The sequence below is a fragment of the Pipistrellus kuhlii genome, unplaced genomic scaffold (assembly GCF_014108245.1).
Source record: "Pipistrellus kuhlii isolate mPipKuh1 unplaced genomic scaffold, mPipKuh1.p scaffold_m20_p_10, whole genome shotgun sequence".
Lineage (NCBI taxonomy): Eukaryota > Metazoa > Chordata > Mammalia > Chiroptera > Vespertilionidae > Pipistrellus > Pipistrellus kuhlii.
Window position 1 is genome coordinate 12156228 of NW_023425405.1, and position 14147 is coordinate 12170374.

General features: G+C 38.5%; 1 protein-coding gene across 7 annotated transcripts in view; it reads left to right on the forward strand.

The window, feature by feature from the left end:
• Positions 1-14147, forward strand: part of NRF1 (nuclear respiratory factor 1) — a 117721-nt gene that overhangs the window by 57121 nt on the left and 46453 nt on the right. For 6 of the 7 annotated variants that reach the window (XM_036426778.2, XM_036426825.2, XM_036426832.2 and 3 more), the window contains exons 4-5: positions 1592-1718; positions 10354-10494. In XM_036426778.2, the coding sequence (XP_036282671.1) occupies positions 1592-1718; positions 10354-10494 (268 nt within the window). The remainder of the gene's footprint in view (positions 1-1591; positions 1719-10353; positions 10495-14147) is intronic. The other variant, XM_036426818.2, reaches the window with a different exon arrangement.

The following is a 14147-nucleotide window of genomic DNA, read 5'->3' on the forward strand; positions in this document are numbered from 1 at the left end:
GTAAAGTAGGAGGGATCTCAATACCAGACTTCAAACTGTATTACAAAGCCACTGTTCTCAAAACAGCCTGGTACTGGCACAAGAACAGACATATAGATCAATGGAATAGAATTGAGAACCCAGATATCAACCCAAATCACTATGCTCAATTAATATTTGACAAAGGAGGCATGAATATACAATGGAGTCAAGACAGTTTCTTCAATAAATGGTGTTGGGAAAATTGGGCAGACACATGCAAAAGAATGAAACTAGATCACCAACTTACACCATACACAAAAATAAACTCAAAATGGATGCAGGACTTAAACATCAGACGGGAAACCATAAAAATACTAGAAGCATCCACAGGCAGCAAAATCTTAGACGTATGCCAAAAGAACTTCTTCACTGATACTGCCCCTAGAGCAATGGAAGCTAAAGAGAAAATAAACAAATGGGACTACATCAAAATTTTTTTTTACAGCAAAAGAAACCATCAACAAAACAACAAGAAAGCCCACGGTGTGGGAGAACATATTTGCTAATAACACCACTGATAAAGGTTTAATCTCCAACATCTACAGACAGCTGATACAACTAAATAAAAGGAAGGTGAATGATCCAATTAAGAAATGGGCAAGGGACCTAAATAGAATATTTTCAAAAGAAGACAGAAGGAAGGCCAAAAGGCACATGAAAACATGCTCAAAGTCACTAATTATTCGAGAGATGTAAATCAAAACAACAATGCCGTACCATCTCACACCTGTCAGAATGGCCAACATCAACAAATCAACAAACGACAAGTGTTGGCGAGGTTGCGGAGAAAAAGGAACCCTCGTGCACTGCTGGTGGGAATGCAGACTGGTGCAACCACTGTGGAGAACAGTGTGGAATTTCCTCAAAAAACTGAAAATGGAACTCCCATTTGATCCAGTAATCCCACTCCTAGGAATATATCCCAAGAAACTAGAAACACCAATCAGAAAGGATATATGCACCCCTATGTTCATAGCAGCACAATCTACAATAGCCAGAATTTGGAAACAGCCTAGGTGCCCGTCAGCAGATGATTGGATCCAAAAACTATGGTACATCTACACAATGGAATACTATGCTGCCATAAAAAAGAAGGAATTCTCATCATTTGCAGCAACCTGGATGGAATTGGAGAACATCATGCTGAGTGAAATAAGCCAATCAATGAAAGTGAAACACCACATGACCTCACTCATTTGTGGATAATAAAGATCATTATAAACTGATGAACCAAAAGATAGATACAGAGACAGTAAAGCAACAAGCAGATTGTCAAATTTCAGTGGGGACGGGAGGAGGATCTGGGGGAGATAATAGATCAACTGAAGGACTTGTATACATGCATATAAGTACAACCAATGGACATAAAGCTCTGGGGAGGGAGGGGATGGGTGGGAGGGAGGGAGGGGGGAAAATAAAATAAAATTAATATAAAAAATAAAATAAAAAGGACAGACTAATGTATCTAGTCAGAATAAATTGTCTCAAGTCAAAGTAAATTTTGTGTCTGTCAGTCACTGTAATTTTTCTTTTTAAACTGATTTTATTCCCCTTTCATTCTCTGACTCAGGAAACTTCGAGCCACATTAGATGAATATACTACCCGAGTGGGACAGCAAGCTATTGTCCTCTGTATCTCACCCTCCAAACCCAACCCGGTCTTTAAAGTATTTGGTGCAGCACCATTGGAGAATGTGGTAAGAAAACTGAGCTATGTTCTCAGATACCCTTTATTTTCTGTGAGTTGTTGTTCACATTCTTATGGTCTTCTGTGTAGCATACTAATTATTACTTCTAACCTCCTCTCATCCAGGATGGGAATGGGGAGTGGGATTTTCAAACTACTTTATGCAAATAAAAATAAAAATGATTATGTCTCTTTCTACTTCCTGTAACAAGGTATTTTACCTCCCCAGATGCAGTGGAAAAAATGGTATTGTGTTTTTTAAGAAATCAATGTAGGATTTTTTTTTTTTTTTTTTTTTTTTTTTTTTATATTTTATTGATTTTGTACAGAGAGGAAGGGAGAGAGATAGAGAGTTAGAAACATCGATGAGAAACATCGATCAGTTGCCTCTTGCACACCCCCTACTGGGGATATGCCCGCAACCAAGGTATATGCCCTTGACCGGAATCGAACCCGGGTCCCTTCAGTCCCCAAGCCGACGCTCTATCCATTGAGCTAAACCGGTCCCGGCTCAATGTAGGATTTTGTAAGAAAATTGCTGATTTATGTTAGAAACAAAATGGTAGATAATTCCAAGGTATAAACTTCATGAGGCAAAGCTGGGAGTACTTTATTCACTGCTGATATTCGAGTTGCATATTTAAAATCTCTTAAATTTATTCAAAGATTTGACTTAACATTGCTTTAGTTTTTAAATATAATTAAATATTTTGATTGTATACCTGTCCATAGATAACTTTATGAAAATACTATTTACTTATGTGAACTACTTTTTCTCTGGCTGAAATAACTTTGAGTCATTAGTAGGATAATGATCTGTCCATATTTAAATTGAATTTTGTTTTTATTAGGATAAAATATATTCCCTCAAAATTACATTTGTCAGTTTTCTCCCATACTGAATGTAGTCATTTCAAGGATTCAGAATTACTAATCACTTGAGATTTCATTAGTTATACAATGTGTTTTTCCACACACACAGATGTTGTGGTTCTTCCTTAATGTTTTTAAGTTTTGAGGTTTCCCTAGGATTCCTGAGACTCTAGAATAGGATGCATATTAGGACCTTTCCTTAGAGGAATATGGTAGAAAGCTTTCAGTTCACAATGGTGCCTGTCAAGCAGTTCTTAAATAGTATCTTTCTGTTTATAGACATGAAATCTGGGCATGTCTTCTCTTCTGTAGTATTAAAATTTTTGAATATTATTCTACTAATGTGATCTATGAAAAAAGACTCATCTAGAAGCCCTGCCTGGTTTGGTTTAGTGGATGGACATCGGCTTGTGGACTGAAGGGTCGCAGGTTTGATTCCAGTCGAAGGCATGTACCTTGGTTGCAGGCTCTGTTTCCAGTCAGGGTGCTTTTGGGAGGCAATCAGTGGTTGTGTTTCTCTCACATGGATGTTTCTTTTTCTCTCCCCCTTCTAAAAATCAGTGAAAAATATTATTGGGTGAGGATTAACAACAACAAAAAGACTTACCTAGAAGACTCACAAAAATACCTCTGAAGATAACATATTAGGAAACAGTGCTAAATCCAAAAGAAAGCTTTAGGAAACTGTTGGAATTGTCCATATAATACAAAAAGATATGTAGATTTTATGAAGCAAGAACAAGTAGTTGTATGATAGACTAGAATAAGGTAAAAAGAAGTAGATATTTCCCCATTGACTAACATTTAATAAGTATGGCTAAAAAATAAATATCAACAGAATAGGAAGCAAAATATTTCTTCCAGAGCACTAAAGAGGAAATAAAACCAAGGTTATATACAAAAGATAAAAAACAAGGGAAGGAATTCAAAACAAAACACAAAGCATAGAACAAGCTAATATTAGTGAAACTAATTAATTACATTATAAGTCATAACTATAAATGGGTTAAATTCCCTTGTTAAAGACAAAGATTTCTTTCAGATTGGAATAACAACCCAACTCTTTAATTTATGTGGTGTACTTACAGTTACAAATGTTCAAAGTAGCTACAAATGATAACATCAAGAAAGTAAAAAGTATCTACAGAATGGGAGAAAATATTTGCAAATCACATATCTGATAAAGAACTTGCATTCAGAATATATAAAGAACTCTCATAACTCAACGATAAAAAGACAAAACAACCCAATTTTAAAATGGCAAGGAATCTGAGTAGATATTTCTCCAAATGAGATATAGAAATGGACGGCAAACACATGAGCACTAATAATGAATAATCATTAGTCATTAAGGAAATAAAAATCAAAACTATAATAAGATACCACTTCACCCATTAGGATGACTATGGTAAAAAAGATGGAGAATTATAAGGTAGGACTATGGAGAAAGTAGAATCCCTGTACATTGATTGCTGTTGAGAATGTAGAGTGAAGTAGCTACTTTGGAAAACAGTTTGGCAATTTCTTAAAATGTTAAAAGGAGGGAGGAAAAAGGAAAGTTATCTGGCAATTCTGAATGCAAGTTTTTTACCCAAGAAAACTGAAAATAAAACACAGCAGCAACACTTAATGCCCAAAAGCATATAGTATACAATATTCATAGAATGTTTGTAAGTTGCTATATTTTTATAACAGCCACAAAGTGGAAATAACCCCAGATGTCCATCAACTAATGGATAGGTTTTTAAAAAGTGTTATTATCCATATAATGGAATATTAATCAGCAATAAAAAATAATCAAGTTTTGATACTTGAATCTTAAAAACATTGTGCTAACTAAAAGAACCCAGTCACGAAAGACGACATATTGTATGATTCCATTTATATGCAATGTCTGGAATAGGTAAATCTATAGAGACAGAGAGTAGCTTAGTGGTTGCCAAGATGGAGAAGACAGAAGGGTGGATGGGGACTGACAGCCAATGGGTATGGAGTTTCTTTTAGGGGGGATGAAAATGTTCTAAAATTAGATTATGATGATTCTTGCACAATATATAAATACACTAAAAAGGATTGAATTGTACACTTTAAATGTGTGAAATGAATGGCGTGGTAGGCTGAATACAGGGTGGAACAAAAGTAGGTTTATAGTTGTGAGTATGCAAAACAAAGTTTATTCTTGTACTATTATTTAATTATTGTATTATTTTCCATATGAACAACTGTATACCTGCTTTTGTCCTACCTTATAATGGACCCCAAAGATAACAAGGTCCAATCCCTAGAACCTTTGAGTGTTGCCTTCTATGGCAAAGAAGACATAAGTATGGTTAAATTAAGGGTCTTGAGCTGGGGAGATTGTCCAGCATTATCCAGGTAGGCCCTAAACCTATCACAGTGTCTTTATAAGAGAGAGATAGCCGAGACTGGTTTGGCTCAATGGATAGAGCATCGGCTTGGGGACTGAAGGGTCCCGGGTTTATTCCGGTCAAGGGCATGTACCTTGGTTGCGGGCACATCCCCAGTAGGGGGTGTGCAAGAGACAGCTGATCGATGACTCTCTCTCATCGATGTTTCTAACTCTCTCTCTCTCTCCCTTCCTCTCTGTACAAAATCAATAAAATATATTTTTTTAAAAAGGGGGAGAGAGAGAGAGAGAGATAAAGGGAAATTGATATAGATGTAAGATATATGATAGTGGAAACAAGAAGTTCGAAGTAAGGAAGAAGTCAGGAGCCAAGGAATACAAGCTAGACAGCAGCAAGACAAGACAAGGAAATGGATTCTTTCCTAGGGCTTCCAGGAAAGGTCTCCAGTTCAATTCTTGGTCACAGTGCATACAGGAGGCAGCTGATATCTCTCTCTCTCTCTCTCTCTCTCTCTCTCTCTCTCTCTCTCTCTCTCTCTCTCTCATCATTAAAAATATTTTAAGAAAAAACAAGCACACAGCCAAAACCGGTTTGGCTCAGTGGATAGAGCCTCTGTCTGCGGACTGAAGGGACCCAGTTTCGATTCCGGTCGAGGGCATGTACCTTGGTTGCGGGCACATCCCCAGTGGGGAGTGTGCAGGAGGCAGCTGATTGATGTTTCTAACTCTCTATCCCTTTCCCTCCTCTATAAAAAAATCAATAAAATATATTTTAAAGAAAAAGAAAAAACAAACAAACAACAACTTCCAAACTTTTGTGGCCAGAGCAATCAAACAGCATGGTATTGGCATAAAAACAGATAGAGAACAATGAAATAAAATAGAGATCCCAGCCGAAACCGGTTTGGCTCAGTGGATAGAGCGTCGGCCTGTGGACTGAAAGGTCCTGGGTTCGATTCCAGTCAAGGGCATATACCTTGGTTGCGGGCACATCCCCAGTGAGGGGGGTGCAAGAGGCAGCTGATCGATGATTCTCTCTATCCATCTCTCTTCCTCTCTGTGAAAAATCAATAAAATATATATTTAAAAAAATAAATAAATAAATAAAAATAATAAAATAGAGATCCCAGGAATAAACCCATGCTTACACGGTCCATTAATATTTGATAAAGGGGGCAAGAATATACAATGTCACAAAGATAGCCTTTTCAATCAATGTGTTGGGAAAATTGGACAGATACATGCAAAAAAATTAAACAAGACCACCTTCTTACACCATGTACAGGAATAAACTCAAAATAGATTTAAGAGTTAAATGTAAGACTTGAAACCATAAAAATCTTAGAAGAAAACATGGGCAGTAAATTCTCAAGCATTTCCAGTAGCAAAATTTTTTCTGATGTGTCTCCTCAGCCAAGTGAAGCAAAAGGGGAAATAAACAATAGGGACTATATCAAACTAAAAGTTTTTGCACAGCAAAGGAAACCACAGACAAAATGAAAAGACAATCTACTGAAAGGGACAAGATGCTCAGCAATGACACATCCAATTGGGGGTTAATATCTAAACTTAATAAATGGCAAAAGTACCCAACTCAATGGCAAAAAAACAACAAAAAATAACCCAAAAACCCAATCTGGTTAAAAAAATGAGAAAAGGCGCTCAGTGGATATAGAGCGTTGGCCTGTGGACTGAAAGGTCCCAGGTTTGATTCCAGTCAAGGGCATATACCTTGATTGTGGACACATCCCCAGTGTGTGTGTGGGGTGGGGGGTGCAGGAGGCAGCTGATCAATGTTTATCTCTTATCGATGTTTCTAACTCTCTGTCCCTCTCCCTTTCTGTAATAAATCAATAAAATAATTTTTAAAAATGAGAAAAGTTCCTGAATAGACACTGCTCCAAAGAGGACATATACAGATGGCCAATAGACATATAAAAAGATGCTCAATGTCACTAATCATCAAAGAAATACAAATTAAAACCACGAGATACCACCTCACACCTGTCAGGATGGCCGTCAATAAATGAACAGACATCTTAGGATGCGGAGAAAAGGGAACTTTTGGTGGGAATGCAAATTGGTACAGTCACTATGAAACATAGGATGGAGGTTCCTCACAAAATTTATAATGGAGGAACCCTTACAAAATTTATAATGGAATCACTTGTGACCTAGTGATTCCACTTCTGGGTATATATCCATAGAAACCCAAGAATGCATACACCCCTGTGTTCATTGCAGCATTAGCTACAATAACCAAGATATGGAAGCAACCCAAGTGCCCACCTGTAGGTGAGGGGATAGAAAAAGTGATAGTTCATGTCTATAATGGAATATTACTTAGCCATAAAAAGGAATGTGATCTCATCACTTCAATAGCCTACATGGACCTAGAGGGTATTATGCGAAATGAAATAAGTCAGAGAAAGTCAGATACCGTATAATTTCATTTATATACAGAATCTAAAAGGAGAGAAATAAGTGAACAAACAAAGCAGAAACCGTCCCGGATACAGAAAACAGACTGATGGTTGCCAGAGGGGAGAGGGGTTGAGGAACTGGGAGGAAAGGTGAAGGGATTAAGAAGTACAAATTGGTAGTCACAAAATAGTCATGGGGATATAAAGTACAGCATAAGGAATCTATAAAAGCCCAAGTGACCAGCCGACTGGCCAGTAACTAGGACATGCACTGACCACCAGGGGGCAGACACTCAACACAGGAGCGGAAACCTCTGGCATGGAAACATGGTAGAGACTGATGAATCTCAGAGGGCAGGGGGAAAGGTGGGAAGAAATTAACCAAAGATCTTCTATGCATACTTGAGGCCCTGTGCACAGATTCGTGCACCAGTGGGGTCCCTTGGCCTCTCCTGCAGGGATTGGACCTAAACCAGCTCTCTGAGAGGTCCTGGGTTGCAAGAAGTGCAACCTCTTCTGCAGGCCAGGCCAAGGGACCCCACCAGTGCACAAAGCTGTGCACCAGGGCTCTAGTATAGTCAATAGTACTGTAATCCCTATGTGTGGGCACTTGAAATGTTGGGGGACCACTTTGTAAAGTATATATGATTATCTACTGTGCTGTGCACCTGAAACTAATACAAGAGTATATTGAATGTAAACTATAATTGAAACAATTTTAATTTAAAAATACTGTGGTCATACCTGAAGTTGTTTTTGTAAATTTCTCTTGAGGGATGCCCTACCATCATGTTTGTGTGTGTTTTAAACCTCGAGATATTTTTAAGGAATTATATAGCACTGATAAGTTTAGCTAAATGCCTGAATATGAATTCCTGTATTTTACTAATCCATAAAAATGGATGAAATAGTTTGAAACTAGCTAATTACATAGTAATAATCTAATGATTTCCTATCTTTAAATGCCAGGTGTTTCCAGCACAATGAAATTTATTTTATGTATTAACATTAATTCTTAATATACCTTCTTACTACTAATACAATGGTTTAACCTGATACATTAAAATTCAAAGACTGGAACCTAGCCTGGTAGCTCAGTGGTTGAGCGTCAACCCATGAACTAGGTGGTAACGGTTCGATTCCTGGTCAGAGCACGTGCCCAGGTTGTGGGTCAGTCCTCAGTAGGGAGCACACAGGAGGCAGCCAGTCAGTGAATTCTCATCTTTGATGTTTCTATCTCTCCCTTAGCCTTCCTCTCTGAAAACCAATACAAATATATTTATTTTAAAAAAGACTAGAACCTAGGTTTATAAGATTCAGTTTTCTGTGGGTTGGTAGTATAAAAACTCTACCCGGGATACAGAAAGCTAGAAAGCAGAAAATGTAAATTCTTAAAGTTGCCATGGCAACACCAGCTGCTTATATTACAATAATTAAGTTGGTAAATTTTTTAAAACTTTTTTTTTATTAGAAACCAGCATAAAACTGAATTTTTAGAGTGATAATGATTCTACATGTTTGCACTATTTTTCTTTAATCCATTTCATTGTTGATCTATTTGGAAAGTTCTAAAACTGCAAAAGTTGTACTTCGTGGCCAAAATTAATTTTTACTTTTTCACATGCTGGAGGTGGAGTATGGGAATCTTTGTTTCTTAATCCTTATAATGAGATGTTTATAAGGAAGTGTGTCCTGATTGAGAGTCCAGTCCACTTGGCAGAAAACCTAAGACTCAAACATTTTTGTAACTTCTGAGCAAATCTCATCTTATCTTCCCTTTTTTCCTAAGTTAATGGCTTGAGATCTGAATGCAAGTTAATTGTCTATCCCATGTTGCCACATTTTCATAATTCCATGGCTTCTTTGTTATCCCCAAAGGCTTTCTCATCCCCCTGTGCATTTTTGCAAGTGAATAAACCTATTATTGTTGCTTGTAGGATCCGGTGTCTCTTTACCATTTCTGCTCACCATGGAAGAATGTGTGCATGTACAAATGTGCTGCTGTTAAGTTCTCAGTCTTTTGAGAGACCTTTCACTAGCAGTGCAGAGAGTGGACTCAGAACAATACTGGTTCAGACCAGTGCTTGTCAGAGCTACAAAGGCATCATGGGGTTGAAGTTCACCTCCGTCATCAGGAAGTACCAGAAAGGAGGAGGACCTGACCTCTGGGGCTCTCTCTGGCCTTGGGCCTTACTAATAGTGGCACCTTTGCCACCTAGCTACAATATTCACCTCTGATGGTGGTTTTTTCTGATGCCTTTCTGTCCAGCTTCTTGGATACTTGACTCTCCAATCTGTTTGGTAGTCTGGCTTTGCAGGAAAGTAACAAGTTTTAGAGACAAGTTTTTGGTTATCTTGAAAATGTTTTTGGCGTTTAACTGCCACAGCTAGGCTTTATCAAAAGGCCTGGGAAATGCCATATAATGAAAGCCTATTAGATCTGGAACAGGTGATGGAACCAGCATTGACAGAAAAAATGATTTTAACCGAGAAACAGTATTTCTGTAAAACCTTTATTCCTTTTTACTGTTGTTACCTGTAAGTTTTGTTTGTTTGTTGTTTTCTTTGTTAATTCTCACCCGAGAATATTTTTTCCATTGATTGATTTTTAGAGAGTGGAAGGGAGGGGGAGAAAGAGAGAGAGAGAAACATCAACATGAGAGGGACACATCAATTGGTTACCTCCCCCACCTACCCTGACCAGGCCTGGGGATCAACCTGCATCCAAGGTATGTGCCCTTGACCGGATTTGAACCCACAACTCTTCAGTCCGTGAGCCGATGCTTTAACCACTGAGCCAAACAGGATAGGGCTTCATTTAATTCTGAACAATGTGGTGTCTTTGGGACCAGTGCTAGTTGTTTGTTCTTAGGGTTCTGTACTGGCTGAGGGAGACCAGCCCCACCCACTCTCTAGTTGCTTTGCACCATTCCTCCCTGGTAGCTGGGCATCTTGTTTACTTCTGCCCTAATTCCCTGCAGGTGCGTAAGTACAAGAGCATGATCCTGGAAGACCTGGAGTCCGCCCTAGCGGAACACGCCCCTGTGCCACAGGAAGTTAACTCAGAGTTGCCGCCTCTCACCATCGATGGAATTCCAGTCTCTGTGGATAAAATGACCCAGGTAAGGGGTAGAAAGTGAGGAGGAGACACAAAGACAAGTGGCACAGGTGTGGCTGTGCCTCAGATGACTTTCCTTAGTCTTGTCCTCAATGATACCACTAGAGTGAGATACAGCCTAGAGCTGATCGTGAAACAGGAGAAGCCTTGGAAGAGAAAATGTTGTGCCAGAAGAATGCTCCCCACCAGGGGCATGGATGTGGCCTCCTCCTTCTGCTGGCAGTTTTTACTGCCTCTTGGGTCCTTGGGTTAGCTAACGAAACTTAGCTTGGAGTTGGTTTGGAAAGGAGACTGTTAGGACTTGGATGAATCACAGTAAAGTGGGGCAAGTGACTTTTAGTCTCTTTGGGCTGAGCTGCTCCTCTGTGTACATTCTGAGTCCCACCACATACTGCCAAGGAAGGCTTCCCTCTCCAGGGAATGAGGACGGAAAGCTCAGAAGGACACCTCACTGACTCATTGCTCTCCTACTCTTCCTTTCAGAAGGAAGTCAGAATGTTCTTAGCCTGATACATCAGGAATGTTGCTGAGATTGTTTCTTTAAAAATTTTTAACTTTAAAAGTGATAGCTTAAACAAAGCTAACTGCCTTTTTATATATATTTTCTCACCTTGTTTTCTTAATATATGTTGCTAAATTCAGTTGTGAGTTTTCTTTCCTTTTCCTATCTTCTCAGCAGCATTTACCATAGTTGATTATTTCTTTCTTCTACACAGTTTCTGTGACCCCCACATTCTCCTGAATATTCTTCTACTCAGTGGATCCTCCCTCTTCTGCTGGCTTTTCTTCCTCTTCTTACCTGGTCTATGTTGGCATGTCCCAGGGCTCTATCTTTATTTCTCTCCAAGTGATCTAATCCTGTCCTGTGGACTTTCTATCCCATCTATATTCTGTGTGCACCCCAGCTTATACCAATTACTGTTAGAATCTTAATACCAGGTGTTCATAACAGAACCTATGAATGCCCCCACCCACTGCACTCTCCAAATCTCTTCCTCCCCTAGTATTCCCATGTCAGTTAATGGTGCCATTGTCCATCTGGTTACTCATATCCCATCATAGGAGTAAATCATTGATTTCCCTGTTTTGCCCTCACTCCCCTACCAACCACATCTAATTATTAGCAAGTCATGTCAATTCACCTCAAATATACCTTGAATCTGATTATTCTTCTCAGTTCCCATCACACCCTACAAGCCTTCAGCATCTCTCACATAGGCTTGTTTAGTTGATCGATTTTGTTGCCACTCTTGTTCTGCTACAGGCCATGCTCAACAGAACCACCTGAGATTTTTTTTAAAAAACAACCCACAAATGAGGTCATGTCACTCTTGTTTAAGCTCTTTAGTGGCTTTCCATTGTTTCTTGGATCAAATTCAGATTTTGTCATGGCCTCTGAGACCCTATGTAATATGGCCTCTTTCAAACTCATTGTCCATTCTTTCCCTCAGTTAGTGTGCTATTGCCAAACTAGCCCTCTTTCTTTTTGTTAGACACCCAAGTGAATTCTTTTACTTCTGCTATTCCCTCTGTCTGCAACATTTTTCTCCCAGAAATGTAGCTCAGATATCACCACCTTCTTGTCTTATCTAATGAAGTTTATTTCTCCCATCAAGGCACTACCTAATACATCCTGTATTTTATTGTCTTTGTATCATAAGTTCTCACTTAACATTTTTGATAGGTTCTGCAACTTTAAGCAAAATGACATTCAAGGAAACCAGTTTTACTGTGGGCTATTGATATAAACAAGAGTTAAATGGCTATAGCATCTCATCAATGTTATAATGAGATGGCATTATTTGAGGACCTGTTGCACTTATCTCTGGTCTGTCTTTCTAGTAGGGTCTTAGTTTCTGTTTTTCATTACTGTCCAGTACAGCTGCCTAACACCTTATAACATCTGTATTCTAAATAATACTTGGTCAGTATCAATGTCAGAGCAAAAATGAATCCAGTGTAGTGGGTAACTGAATTGTGAGGTTCCTGAATGGGATTCGCTCGGTACAGACATTGATGCTGCTGCTAGGGAGGGACACTTTTCTTCCTTCTAAGTCTGAACTAGAGACTTGGTCTGAAATAAAACAACATTTTATAAATATAAAGCTAAATTGAGATCTTTCCATGGATACTTGAATGATCTCTAAATAATGGTTCAAAAAGGAAGGCATTATCTAAACTTTTTTCCTGCCATTTCGTACCTGCTATTATTCTGTTCTTAGGGCCATTCTGACTGGTTAAAGAAAACATGAGGTGATTTTTTTTTTTTTCTTCAATTGATGTAAAGAATTTACTCAGTATCTCATCTAAAGTCGAATAAGCTTCTGATTGAAAATGCATTTAGGCCAAGACCGGTTTGGCTCAATGGATAAGGGGACTGAAGGGTCCCAGGTTCGATTCCGGTCAAGGGCATGTACCTTGGTTGCGGGCATATCCCCAGTAGGGGGTGTGCAAGAGGCAGCTGATCGATGACTCTCTCTCATCGATGTTTCTAACTCTCTATCTCTCTCCCTTCCTCTCTGTACAAAATCAATAAAAATATATTTTTTTAAAAATGCATTTAGGTAGAATCCTGTCCTGTGATGGGCATTTTTCCCCTCTTGTCAAAGTTGAGGCTCTAGGTTGAAATAATCTGGATACTGATAATCATGAGAATTGGCTAATGGCCACAAAAGTCGGAGCAAATAGTTTGATTGTGTTAGAGATAAAACATTGCTGTTTCCAGTTCTCAACAAAATATTAGCAAAGAGGATCCAACAATACATTAACAGGATCATATACCATGATCATGTTGGATTTATTCTGGGGATGCAAGGTTAGTCCAACGTTCTCAAATCAATAAATGTGATATACCACATAAATCACATAAAAAACAAAAGATAAAAACCACATGATCATAGCAATAGATGCAGAAAAAGCATTTGATAAAATCTACCATCCATTTATGATAAAAACTCTCAGCAAAGTGGAAATAGAAGGAACAAACTTCAATGTAATAGAGGCCATGTGTGACAGACCCACAGCTAACATCATACTCAGTGGAAAAAAACTACAAGCTTTGCCCTTAAGATCAGAAAAAAAAAAGGGATGTCGGCTTTCCACCACTCTTATTCAACATAGTACTGGAAGTCCTAACCATAGCAATTAGACAGAAAGAAGAAATAAAAGGCATTCCAATTGGAAAGGAAGAAGAAAACTGTCATTATTTGCAGATGACATAATACTGTTAAGAGAACCCTAAAGACTTCACCAAAAAAACTATTAGAATTGATAATGAATTCGGTAAAGTAACCGAATACAAAATAAATATCTAGAAATCAGTTGTAGTTGTGTACATCAGTAATGAACTATCAGAAAGGGAAACTAAGAAAACATCCCATCCAAAATTACCTAAAAAAAAAACCCTGCAGGAATGAACTTAACTAGGAATGTAAAAGACCTGTACTTGGAAAATAAGACTGAAGAAAGAAATTGAAGAAGATACAAATAAATGGTAGCATATACCATATTCACGGATAGGAAGAATTAACATCATTAAAATGTCCATACTACTGCCGAGCCAGCGTGGCTCAGTGGTTGAACATCGATCTATGAACCAGGAAGTCACAGTTTGATTCCCTGTCAGGGCACATGTCCGGTTGTAGGCTTGGTCCCCAG